Below are 14,093 nucleotides of genomic sequence, written 5' to 3'. Positions count from 1 at the left end.
TGGAGATTTTGTATGCCGAGTGGCGGAGTTGCCTTGACGGCTTTGTTTGTGTGCCCGAGGCTGGTGGAGTCAGGCAAAAAAAAAAGAACATTTGGGCCCTGCTCCTCAACCTTCACAACCACACAACCGCCACATCATAGCATCGTGTGTCTGTGTGTTTTTGTTTGTGTGCACTATAGGAAGACAGGGTGCATGCAAAATCAGGGAAATATCACATATTGATTTTGCACCACCCCGGCTTAGCTCCGCTGACAGTTTTCTGACAATTTATGACTGTGATCAGAGTAGTCCTTATTTAGGTGAACGTGTGTGTGTGTATACTTGTACTTCTATTTGTGTGTACCATTTTGACCATATTTCTATCAAAGTGAGGACATTTTGGCAAAGTAAAGACATTTTTCTGGTCCTCACTTTTTTCAGACTCCTGTTTAATGGGGTAAAGAGTTTTAGGGTAAGGGTCTAGAGAATACATATATCTATGAGTGTCCTCACAAAGATAGAAATAAAAGTATGTGTGTGCACATGCTTGCATTTGTGTGTGTGCGTGTTAGTGGGGGGATTTTTGGACTGTTATTGCTCGTGCTGTACCTCTCCATAAATGTGGTCATGTTTATAGAAAGATATGTTAAGTAAAACAAAACGGGTCCATCCCCTTATCCCTCTGTGTCCTAACATTGAATGTCACTGCTATATTTCTGTGAAAGTCTGCAAATCTTATCTTGTCACCTTGCACTGTGAGTCATTTATTTGAAAAGATTTTGGAAGAGGATGAAAAGGGGTCTCAGTTAAGTCTTTGCCTATCAGGTCAAAGCACAGCAGTACAGTTATCGCAGTTCAGTTTCTTAAATCCTCTGGACATCTCCAAAAAAGGAACATTTTGAGCTGTTTTTGTTTTTCTCATTAGTGAAACTTATTGATTACAGGCATGTGGAAGGAAATCAATCCTACTTAGACAGTCTGTTTTATGTTTTATCTTATGTTTTCAATCAACCTGTCCATCAGCCAGTCCAGGGTTTTGACTATGCCAAGCAACATCTGGGCCAACAGGGTGGAGAAGAGGAGACCCTGCCTGCCAGCCAGGATACTTTGGTGATGTCCCTACAAATTCGGGACCTGCCACTTTCACTAGAAAAGTCCCTGCAGCAAGATGGGACCGCGAGCAAGAAGAACTTCACCACTGACAAAGACAAAAGGTATTTAGCTTTATTGTTGAAGATCACAATCCTTGTTATAGTAAATTGAAATCTTAATATTATTTAGATTTTGCCCTTGGAATAAAATTTTGCAATGGGTAATTGGATAGGAGAAGCTGTTCCATGTTGCTTTTTCCTCTCTGTTTCTATTCAGCCTAGCAGAGCATGTTCATTTTATTTTAGAGCTTGGATTAAAACTGCATGATAATTTATGGTAATTTTAACCTAAATAAATTAAAAGTCTATTTACAAAGCACTCAAGGACAAAAAACATTAGAGCACGAGGAAACTGTTGATTTAGACAGGTGTGTTAGTCTACAAATGTGTGAATTGTTGTGTATGTGTTCCAATGGGCATAGTGATTACGTGTATGAAATGGCCTGGGACAACTCCATGAGTTGGGTACACTTTTGAAAACCACAAGTTAAGATGATTCCACAAAGCAGAAAACTCATAGTAATTTTAGTGCCATTATGAAGACCTTTGGCACAGAATTGGTTCAGGCTCGTGACTGTGGCTCTAATGTGTTTTTGAAACAAAAGTTGCTGCTACAGGCCTTATTTTCTTTTTATTATGCAAAAAACAACCAAACAAACAAAATAAAACAGTAGGTGAGGCAAAATAAAATTTACATTTGTACCATTCAACCTCTGGCTTGTTTTTTGTTTTTGGCTTGTTCTCTGACCTTAAGTATATCTTATATTCATCTTGACTTTTTGGTTGTAGAATTTACAGTTCTGAACGTAATCAAGGCAGCTGAAAAGGAATAACATGTATTTTTAATTTTGGGTACATTATTTTTGAGCTTGTTCCCAAAAACCAATGGTGGTGGTAATGGGGTTAATGTGAGGGTGGCTCAGAGGAAAGGCCAAGGTGAAAATCAAAAGAATGTTTTTCCCTGTACAGTAGCAATTAGAATCTCTCCAGACTCAGCTAGAAGCTTTCAGACTGGGCTCATACTTTATCAATGTCAGCTGGATTTGTCTCAGTTAACAGGGTGGCATCATAAGAAGGCACATGCTGCCTTCTCTCAGAAAATCAAACGAATCATTCTATATTATTCTGAAATACTGTAAGGTTTTTACTTCAGCAGAGACTGGTGGTTGCCAGTGTGTGTGTGTGTGTGTGTGTGTGTGTGTGTGTGTGTGTGTGTGCGTGTGTGTGTGTGTGTGTGTGTGTGTGTGTGTTATCTCAAGGATTGCTCTGTCAAAAAGCTCCTGGGTTGCACAGAGAAAGGCAGGCCGATAAAACACAAAGATTCTTTCAACCTTACTGTCTGTCCTGATTCTACCCTGATGCTGAATGATAGGCAGCCTTTAACAGAGTGTGTGTTACGATATTGCTAAATTATTTAAAAGAGTAAAACTAAAAGGGCTTAATTTTGCAAGTCTATGCAAAATAATGAGATGCAGTAAAACATATGTAACAGAACAGGGAATCTATAGGGTATAGATAGATAGAAATGATTTTGGAGACTCTTGGGGCAGTAAAGATTTTTCATTTGCTATTTATCAAACCACTGGTTTCAAAAGGTTGCTATCTTTTTATGAGATCAGGTTTTAAGATTTAATCATTCAACTGTGTTTATTCAGTTTTCAACCAGCTGACATCACAGAAAACATTAGTGCTGCATTACAGCTATCTGCAACATATGTTATAGCTATTGGAAAAGGAGCTGTCCTGTAGGAGCAACATGTTTTTAGCTCTTCATATTAAGACAGACAAGCAATGTGTTCATTCAGTCAGCTGTAGATTCAGTTTTAGCTGATGTCTGAGTGAAGGTGAAATCTGTCACGCATCTGTATAGCATGTTCGTAATTAATATAATTAATTATATTTATATTATATATATATAAGTATATGAAGGTTAGGATGTTAATACACGTGTTGAGACAGAAACATACATGCAAGTATGCTGTATTATCTCCACTTTCCTATTTGATGTTATTCCTTTATTTGTACCAAGGTCACATCTGTTAGCTACTAAACACCAAAAGGGGATCAAACATACAGCCAGGGTAAACATATTCTGTACAGAAGTAGTGGTTCAAAGTGTCACACACAGGTGACTGTTCAACATTTGTATCACAGCACATGTGTTACACTGTAATGTCTGTAGGTGGCGCTCAGCTGAGCCTAGAGTACAGCACCCATGCATGCACATATCATACTGTAGCCCATATTATAATGTACACTCAGAAACTAAAGTAAAGAAAAAGCTCCACGGTCAGCTGTAAACTGTGACTATAGTGTGAAGATCTTGCGTTACTTTACTTTAATATTTTGGAAATTTTCTCTTGACTTCATGAGGACAATCATCCAACACACTTTCCTTAAACATTCCTGTGCAACTACAATGCAAACAGATATGTCTTGGACATATGTGATTGATTATATTCTGATATAACATACTTCTTGAATGAATGACCTTCTGCTTTCACACAGTAATATTCAGGCACTATGGTGAAGGTTGGTGGTGGTGAACAATGCTGCGCTTTGATTCAGGAGACCTAAGTTTGATCCCACTTGAAGCTACACTCTGAGATTGAGATGGGAATTCTTTTTAAGTAAAAAATCTTAAGCTATAGTCAGAAAAATGACTTTTGTGCTGGAGCATCAGATATTTTGTACATGTGTAGGCTAAATAGCAAAATCACTAGAGTTAAATCAACACTAAAATGTGTTTATATGTTGATTTCTTCTTTTTGTTAATCCTGGAAGTGTTGCATGGTGCTCGCTCTCTACAGTACTGCCTCAGTGGGAGCAGGGGACAGCAGCCACTGTTCCACTGTTTCTCTTTGTGGTTATCATTTTTACCAGACAATTAGGGGATAGACCATGGTGCTTTAATGTCACTGTCAGCCTCATGGTCTCTGAGCTGCTGCTTGATCAACTCTAATTCCAACTACAGCAAAGTGCTTGAAGCTAGTGAAAGAAGAATTGGATAAAGGAGCTGTTTAGTTAATGGAAGAATCAGTCATGCTTTGTACTGAACATGAACACACGCTGGTTTTCAAACAGAGAATATATCCACAACACACATGTACAAATTCAAACAGGCAGATACATATAAACACACACACACCAGATGGTGAGACCATTGCTTGATTTCAGCACAGATTTGAAGTAATTTTTTTAGCATTTGCTGTCATTTTACTCACATTGGGAATCAATGAACAAAACCTGAACACAGAATTGAATATATGAACACACATTTTTTCATTTAGGAGAAAAAGAATAATACATTATGTTTCTTGGACTTGTGCTTGAGAGAGGGAGAGAGGAAGGAGAGGCTGTTATGAGAACGAATGACATAATCTGGCTCTGAGCTCAGCTTCCCGAGAGCTCACCGCCTTTGCTGTTGCTATGGTTACTTACAGCAAGTCGCCAAGTGAGGATGGTTCCGTCATCAGCAACGAATCAGAGAAGCTGAATTCCAGCAGGGGCTTGACAGTGCAGAAAGTCACAGCACAGCAGAAACTGACAAAGGAGGTTCCACGCAAGAGGGACGGTGAGAGTCACATACGGATGCAAAAATAAATAATTCTACAGCTCCTATGCAGACAAGGTCAGGCGTGTCACAGATCACAAAAATCTTTGTCATTTCCTCCCTCAAGCATGAAACAGTTCTTCAGTCTTAGGTTTTCACGTACACAGGTATCACTGAAATGCACTTCCATGGGCATCTTTTTATAGTCAGAAAGGTAAACATGCTGCTGTGAGATTAATCCAATGAATATGCATGAGATATGCTGACATAACAACTCGGCCTTTCTGCGTGGAGTTTGCATGTTCTCCCCATGCTTGCGTGGATTTACTCCGGGTACTCTGGTTTACTCCCACAGTCCAAAAACATGCATGTTAGGTTGATTGGTGATTCTAAATTGCCCGTAGGAGTGACTGTGAGTGTGTGTGGTTTTGGGCTCCAGCAGATTCCCGTGACCCTGGTTAAGGAATAAGCAGGTATAGATAATGGATGGATGGATGCTGACATAACAGTATTTCATAGTTGTGGATACTGTGACACAATGGCAGAAACACACCCACACTTTTACTAATGCAAAAAATAAAAAATGTCTATGGAGTCTCACATCCCATTTTCATCTGAGATGCTGAACAGTTTAAGTAAAAGCTTATCACTCTTCTATTCTTATGCACTGAAGCTAAATGTTCTACTGTACTTGTGGATGTAAGTTAAATTCATCAAATACTACTTGTAAATTGGATCAAGCTCACTAGATTATGACTTTCTTAATGGGTGGAGTTGAATAATTTAACAGCTGCATTAAGGGGAACTAGAACTGAATCCAGTGTGTCTGATCTCAGATAAGGAATGAAAGTGCAAAGTCAGTTTCAGAAATGCACAGAAATGCATAGCTACATCTTCAGGAGCCAAAGTCATCTTTGTGATCTATTGTCTCTCCCCACTGATTCATTTGCTGACACAGTCGATGAATATTTGACATAATCCCACAGTGTCAGCCACAGAGAGACAAGGTGATGAAAACAAGGGAGAGGACAGAAAAAGAGACATAGACATAAAGAGGGAGAGTGACAGTTTGTTCGCTTTTGACCAACAATGAGATGATCAGAGTTGTTTTCTCTTTATAAGTAAATTCCCTTTCTGTTCCTTAGATCCATATGACACCTCCTCAGGCTCCCTGCAGCACATTTCCATAAAACCCATGGCAGCACAGCCCAACTACTCACAACCAGCATCGTCTGACCGCAGCCAGGACTCAGCCATGGTCAATGGAGAGGTGATGCACATGCACATGTCCCCTGGACCACTCGCCCCCTAGACTGGCATGCACACAAGCACAGACAAAAAAGAAATGAACACATACAAAAGTCTATTACAGTTGGCTTCTTAGGATGACCAATGTGATTTCAGAAGAAACAGTTTTTTGCCAAACAATTTTACATTAGGAATTTCTGTACTTCTGTTGGCACCCAGTAGTTTAACATGGACAGGGCTTGGATAGAAAAAGGTCAAATACAGTAGCTTTATGCACCACAGTTACATGTAACCTGAATGAAAATGTTATACAGTTTGGGGTTTGTTTTGTTGTTAGCACAGTCTGTCAACTCTGATCACACCACAATGGCACAGTTCAGAGGAAATCGTCAGAAGAGGTTTTCAGTGTTACATTCTAAATAAACAGTAAGTAATGTAAATATGCTTTTCTCCAAACTTGTACTATGATTGTTAGTCAGGCCACTTAAACTACATGAAATAAAACTTTTCTAGTGACAATCAAAAACATATGCCATATGCCACATACAATCTTTATACAGTAAAGGGACTATTATTAACCAAGATCAAAGAGGAACTAACAACACACATTTGCATTTTTTCCATAGTTTTTTCACTCCATCTGTAATTTTTAAGTCATGCATTAAATATGTAAATATGAATATGACAAATATGCTCTGAATCTTTCTGACAGATTATTACATGATGCTTGAATTTTTAGAGCTTCTTATTCTCAAAAAATCTTTTCTTTCATCCACACATGCTTTTTGACACAAAGCAGACACATAGCAAGAACACTGTCTTTTTCCATTGTGATGTCTCTATTTTCTTTTGCATCCTGCATTCTTTTTCTTCTCTGCAGGTAAACATGGCTCTGAAGCAGAAGTCAGACATTGAGCACTACAGGAACAAGCTTAGGCTCAAGGCTAAGAGGAAGGGTTATTATGACTTCCCCTCCACTGATGGCAGCAGCGGCGGTCCAGGCCTAGCACAGAGACAGCAGCACGGCCTTGAGAGGTCAGCTGGTGAGCATGGCAGACCACTGGAGCCTGATGATGAGCGAGGTTCCACTTATGTCAAGTCTCACAGGAGGTGAGGGGGAGAGTGGAAAAGCAAGTGGAACCTAGGTTTGGCTAAGTATAAACAGAAAGGAAAATCTGTGCTTACATAAGTGTGTGAGCAGAAATGTCACATGAGGATACAGTCTGAACAGTTACGCAGGTGACATGGCATTTCATGTTGGCTGTTTGGGCTTCTAACCATAGACCGTTATCCATAACTGCTGACCCTTGCAACAGTCTAATTGGCTTAGAGATAAGTGAAACTGGCTCCTCTAATATTGTCATTATCCTGTCTTAGTAGGCATTGTGATTAGTTTGATCCAAGTCCTGAGCTTCCATAATGGAGATAAGAGGATTGGCAGTGTTGGACAGTCCACTGTACTGGTTCTGTCCTGCTTCAGCTTAACACATGCATATAGAGAGAGACCGTCTTTAGTTATTACAGATTTAGGTCAAGTATGCAAACAATATTTTCCACATCAGATTAACATGTACCCATACCAGCTGCACTCAGAACAGAAAGTTACTTTTGAATTTTCTGTGGCTGTATGTTGCGAAGGCTGGACAGCTATTTTTTATTTTTTCAACCCTGATGAGCAATATAAGGATTTCAGCAGCTGTTTACTGTCAGAAGAAGTGTGTGGCTGATCAGCTATACCACCACCATACATTCCCACAGCTGCAGTGACCATAGCAGACAGAGATGGTTTGCTGTCAAGTCTATTGATATCTTGCATATGACACAGGTAATATGATTATTATTTTAAGTGTTTATATGGCTCTTCTACTTGATGTCCATATGTGATATCTTACAATACAACATCTATTTGCTGTATATTTCAAATGGTTGAAGGAAATTAAATAGTTTGTCTGATATTTTATCATGTTATGTATAAAAACATCAAGAAGATTAATTGTACCAGACCTCCTTTCACTGCTGGCACACTGAAACCATGGCTGAGAGTAATTGAAATGTTTTAAATTATTACCACAAGCTACCACAGGTCTGAATCCACTCTTCACTCTAATTGACAGGCACTCCCAGGTAGGGCAGACAGCCTATCGAAGCAGACAGAGCCTGAGCAGTCCCAGTCCTGGAGGAACAGAGATGGACCTACTTGTTATGAGGGAGAGACCAAGGAGAGGAATCCGCAACAGCGGCTATGACGTGAGTCATATGCAATCACCCACTTCTTAGTCTGTTCATGATAGGTTTTGTGTTTACAGTTGAAGAAAAGTAGCACCTACAACAAAGTGATTGACAAAACAATGCTGTGCTTGTACTTTACAATAGTATTAGATAATTTACAAAATGCAGTATGTGTAAGAAGCTGTTGCACAAGTGATGTATCAGCAATAATAATAGATCATTGCAATAAAAGCTCGTCTGTGCTCAATCATATTGTTCTATTTAAGACACTTTGCAGCAATAGATTTGATTAAATTAGATTCAACTTTATTGTCATTGAATCAGTGAATTGGTCAATGAAATGAAGTGAAGGACAATTAGAGCTAGAAATAGAGATATATTGAAACATATTCTTCACAGGTGGAAGCTCAAGTGTGCTATAGCAAGCTCAAGGAGGAGAAATGGTTTATTCATAATTAAGAATTAAGATTTATAATGTTCTGTCGTTTTGATATATCATGCATTTCACGATGGCTGGTTTATGCCTTCATTCTTTTACTGTACCATTATGGTCTCTGTATAGCTCTTTTGGCCATGGAGTCAGAATACTAGTATGTGCGCTCCTGTAACTAATCAAGCAGACCTTCCCTTAAAAGGGTTTTCTTCCTGAGCTGTCTTTTTGTAAAAAAAAAAAAAAAAAAAAAAAAAAAAAAAAAAAAGCCTTTTTGACATGGTGTAGCAGGAAAAACACAGGTGTAACTAGTCTTATGCTGGTACACTGGCATGGCTTAAAGGGACAAATATATGGAACATATATGGAAATAATGTTATTATATAATCCCGTCCCTTTTTTGATATTGCAATTCAGATGTCTGCAATGCAAGTAGCTTTTTGAGCATTTGATTTTGAAATATCACTCACGTAGAACTACAATTTGATACCATGAGCAAAAAGTCACACATCTTAACATAGCAAACTTCATATTTACTTTTAATAAAGACGCTTGAGAAGTTCTACAAATTGCCAAATATTAGTGTCTTGATTCTGACTTTCCAATTTGAGAGAAAAGATAGAATATACTGTTAGCACACATATGGTACTTCCAGCAACTGTTTAGCTTATGTTGGATTATACAAAGAAGTGCAGTTTGTATTTGGTCAATAGCCTACTGTTTCTGTACTGCTGAACCTACTGTGACCAAGCACTAGCACTGGTGCATCAAACTCTTCTGCTTACTTAGTCTAGTGGTGCAACAGATCACAAAACTCACGGTTTGGATCACATTACGGTTTTTGAGTCACAGAATAGATCATTTTTTGGATCAGCAAAAAAGGGGAGGAGACAAATGTAATTTGCGTTCCACTTATTATAAGAACAGCACAGCAAGGAACTTTTGGTTTTAACAAAAATTGCCTATAGAATCTATGATTTTAATAAAAATAAAATCAAGAAATAACCAGCTGAATAAATAACATCTTAAAATATTCAATACTCAATTGTTAAAATGAAACGTGAAAAACAACCTGAGACCTGAAAACAGACCAAACCTTATAATGATGACAATTTTTTTTCCTCTGTGTAATTAATTACTTAAAAAGCAATATTGGCAGAAAAGACTTTTTTTACACAATTTACTGTATTTACATGGTAAAGTTTGAATATTGAATATGTGTGTTGAGTCCCAGTTTGCATATGTTTCAAAATTGTGTAAATTTGTTTGTATATGTTTTAGACTGAGCCAGAGTTGATTGAAGAGACAAATGTTGACAGACTAATGGGGCCACGGGGATACATGTATGGTCGGGGGTTGAAAGGCCACTCGGAGACGTCGACTCTGAGCTCACAGCCATCCATTGATGAAGTGCGACAGCAAATGCACCTGCTGCTGGAGGAGGCATTCAGCCTGGCTTCAGGGGGGCAGTCCACATCAGGAAGGAACTCCCACCAACATCACCCTCTGCCTGACCACTACAACCCTGCACCACCTCCTTTACCTTATGCAGACGTGATGACCAGTGCTCCTGGCACAATGAGCAGTGGACGGGGAGGCCTGCAATGGGTACCATCTTGTGGTCCAGACATGTATCAGTACAGCCTGCCTAAACCAGTAAGTGGGTAAAGATAATTTTCCCTGTTTTAAGAACTGTGTCTGTGTGTAATCTCAAATGTTCTTTCACTTCATCTTTTTAAGGCCTTTCGCTTCACCCAACTTCCTGAGATGAGTTCTCCACCCCCTTTACCACCTCGCACTGGACCTCCTCCAGGGACCTCCTTAAGACGGTAAGACAGAATGACATACCCACATACTGTAGATGAAAACTGACAGAGACATACACACACTGTCTGGAGCTTCCCAAAGCCCATCAGATATTTCAAATATACTCCCATTCAAATTTATATTCATTGACCAGATATTCACTAAGGTAAATGGGCTGTGGTCAGGGTGATTTTAGGCCTTGTATAAATTTGAATATTGAACAAGTCCATTGAGAGATAGCAAGAATGTTAATAAGATAGCTACTTTCCCACATAGAATATGTCTGCCATCTAGTGGCATTTATGTGGTATGCAGCATGTTTACACCTCTCCCATTTCTGTTTAACTTAGATCCATGTCTGACTTGGGGCCTAAGGGAAAAAGCTCAAAGACATCTGTCACTGAAATGCAGAGTCAACACGACAACAATCCATACGGCCTAACCACTCGAGCAGCACTTCCATGTATCACTGCAGAGCGGCCTGTGTCCAACTACTCAGGTAAGCATATGAAAAGCTGACTTTGCATTTTAAAAGTAAGCAAAAAAAAGAATGAGACAAATTAAAACTCTTGGAATTCAAATCTTACATTTAATCATCCCCTGAAATATGACTGATATGCTCTTTTCTGTTTTTCACAGGAAACCCAATAACAGCCGTCTACGCCATCCCAGCCACCAGGCCTGGCTACTCAGAATACTTTGTTTCCACACCACCCACTTCCTACCACAGTCCCTCTTGGATGTCCTACCCACCTGAACCTGAGGATGTTCTGCCACAGTGGGCAGACTCTGTAAGGAAGCCTTTTTGGCTTGCCGAAGAAGCACCCAATCCTAATAAAAAATACATTTCTGGCTGTACAATAATATGGCCTGATGTCTGGATTAAACTAGGACAGTTCCCATTTTCAAACATTTGTGCCAGTGTCCAACAACCCTTTATTCTAATATCTAGCCCTTTAAATTAGGCTATGCTTAGTGACAGTTAGGGAATTTCTTATAGAATTAAGGCTATATGTAGACCATGAATAGATTAGAAATAGTGCTTTAATCACAAAAGAAGCTGTCTCTCTGACTTGTCCTGCTACTTTCTCTGATGTGTGAAAGTGCGCCACAGCAGTGCAGTGGGAATAAACACTGAAACACAAAATATAAACATCATGAGAGAAATATATGTTTTGCAGGTGGGATTGTCTCTTTGTATTTGTTGCCTTTTGCATATTGTCTAATTATGGCACTGACTGATTTAAAATATTTCACAATGCTCTTTAAGCATCGTTCTACTTTCTCTATTGTTCATTATAACACAGACTCCATTCATTCAGTCAGATCAGTTACCATGTGACATTCCCTGTCCTCCCCTCCGTAGCCTGTTCCCTCTTCCCTGTCTACCTGTTTCAACCAGATGTTTTCAGACAGGGTCATTTAGAAAGAATGTGCTGAACTGAATTAATGGTTTCAGTTGAGCAGACACCACAAATTGTCGTTGAGCACATTTACTGAATGATCACTTAATTCCCTTTTCCTTTTGATTTCTTGATGTGTAAATATGACACAAGAATCTTCTATTCAACATTCAGAAGTAGTCCATTTATGGAGTTTAAACACTGAACCAAAATCAATTTCCATATCATATATTTGTAGGCTGCCACACTCATTCTTTCTCTTTTATTTAGGTTCATTTATAATGATCTTTTCCCCAAATGCAACTGTACATATTTTTTCTTATCACCTATTTACTTCTTTGTAAATACATACATTCTACATTTACATCCATTTTGTCCTTCTAATTACCTAATTGGCAGCCATTATTACTTTACATTATAATGTAAAGCTGCTGTATTACTAATTTTTTGTCTATCCTATTTTCCAGGCGCCCCTGCCTGGGTATGCAGAGGCATTTCCTCATCCTCGCTACCCACAGGGGAGCCCCACAAGGCTGCCCCTGGAGTATAACCAGGCACTGCAGCTGCCGCCCAGTGCCCCCACCACAGCATCCCAGCAAAACCTGCCCCAGGTGGTGAAGGACATGGACAGCATGCCCCTGAGTAGCCTCTCCACCTCTGCACTTGTGCAGGCTATCCGGCAGGAAGTGGCAAAGCTGGCGAAGAAGCAGAATGACATGTTTGAGTTTTAAATCTTCCCCCATTGAGTGCAGGAGGTTGTTAACGTTTCACTGGTCTTCAGCAGAGGCACAAAAAGATGATGCTCCTTCGGACTGATTTTTGATGTTTGTATTGTAAAACAGACTGACATTCGTTACCCACTGAATGAATTAATTTTTTTTTAACATACTGTTGGTGCTTCTCAGCTCCTGACTTAAGGATCAGAGAAGATTGTTTTTTTAGTTTCTAAAAAAATCCTCTACTGATGATGTCCTAAGTAGTTACATACATCTCTTCTGTCTAGGTATGTTAAAAGGATATGCTAAATTTGCCAGATATCATTTTTTTCCGGGATAACATATTTTTTTGTGAATGAGCATCAGCTGAGAAGAGAGAAAAAGTAGCATTAATGTATGCTGAGAGGACCAAATACTTCCTGTCAGATGGTTAAGTATAAACCACAGTGTATATCAGCATGTACAATATAAGGGCGTCATTTGTCTTCTCTCTTTTTATAGACCATTAGCTTCAACAAGATAGGCAACATCATCAGGTCATTCAAGCATTCATATCATATATAAAAAAACATCACTTTTTAAAATTCTCCAGTTTATGTTCACATTATATCAAAACCGTGAAAATAAATGCTGACTGTCTTTGGTGGTCTAACCATTCTTAGAAATTAAACTGTCATGCCTGTTAATTATACTGGACTAAATACAATATGTTTGTATCTTTCTTTTCTGTGTTCAACTGAACACACATTTTTAGCAGCATTTATGACCATGTGATTTATAGATGGAAATGATTGCCTTTGAGTATCTGAAATACAGGGAAACATTTATCCTTGCAATAACTATAAGTGTCCCCAAAATACACTAACTGGGTTGACACCGGCAGGCATTTCGGACAGTAATGGATGGTTATTATAGTATATTTTTGTTAAATACTTAAAAGAAATGAGTAGCAGTTTTATACTGAACCAGTGCTTTTAAGGTTCACACGGTTTAATGCATATTCATCCCCAAAGTCTTTGTCACAAAACAAGTGAATTTGCTACTAGTAAGTAATCAGAGTTTATTATAAAGTTACATTTAAAATGGTGGGTCTGCTGTTTGTTTACTGGACCTTGAGGCATCTTAATGGCCTTCCTAATGGATGCACTTCATAAATCACTTACAAAGTTCATGTGGGCCTTTGGGCTAATGAGTGTTCCTACATCAGTAGTCCTGATCCGTCTGTGCTGCTGTCCTGGTGCAAGATTGTGAATGCCTGCCTGAGCATTTACTTGTTCCTTTCCAAACTGTGTCTGAAGCATTGATCAGTGTTAACACAAGAAAAATCATCCAGTTTGTAAGGTAGATATTTATTTATCAATACAATCTCATTAGGCTTCTAAATCAGATCTTAATCTATTTCAAAGAAGGAAATCATTTGGCAGACACACATTATCATGACAGAGTAACATCCACATACCAGGCTATAATAAAAATAACTTGAAATGAATCAGAAATATAGACAAATTCAAATATAAACTTACAAACATAAATGAAAGCTAAGGATCAGTGCTCAGAAGTTAGATTTGGTGCTAACTA

The 14,093-nt window shown here is 38.7% G+C and overlaps 1 protein-coding gene across 1 annotated transcript in view; it reads left to right on the top strand.

The window, feature by feature from the left end:
* The window catches only part of kiaa1549lb (KIAA1549-like b), a 107,523-nt gene extending 94,993 nt beyond the window's left edge, over positions 1–12,530 (top strand). The window contains exons 13-22 of the mRNA XM_026320093.1: positions 1,003–1,193; positions 4,574–4,704; positions 5,829–5,953; positions 6,812–7,041; positions 8,046–8,178; positions 9,872–10,246; positions 10,331–10,419; positions 10,747–10,895; positions 11,036–11,187; positions 12,267–12,530. Of these exons, the coding sequence (XP_026175878.1) occupies positions 1,003–1,193; positions 4,574–4,704; positions 5,829–5,953; positions 6,812–7,041; positions 8,046–8,178; positions 9,872–10,246; positions 10,331–10,419; positions 10,747–10,895; positions 11,036–11,187; positions 12,267–12,530 (1,839 nt within the window). The remainder of the gene's footprint in view (positions 1–1,002; positions 1,194–4,573; positions 4,705–5,828; positions 5,954–6,811; positions 7,042–8,045; positions 8,179–9,871; positions 10,247–10,330; positions 10,420–10,746; positions 10,896–11,035; positions 11,188–12,266) is intronic.
* Positions 12,531–14,093: the final 1,563 nt, after the last annotated feature.

This window comes from Mastacembelus armatus, chromosome 3, assembly GCF_900324485.2.
Source record: "Mastacembelus armatus chromosome 3, fMasArm1.2, whole genome shotgun sequence".
Taxonomy (NCBI): domain Eukaryota; kingdom Metazoa; phylum Chordata; class Actinopteri; order Synbranchiformes; family Mastacembelidae; genus Mastacembelus; species Mastacembelus armatus.
The sequence above is the reverse complement of the archived record's forward strand: the minus strand, read 5'-3'. Positions and strand labels throughout refer to the sequence as shown.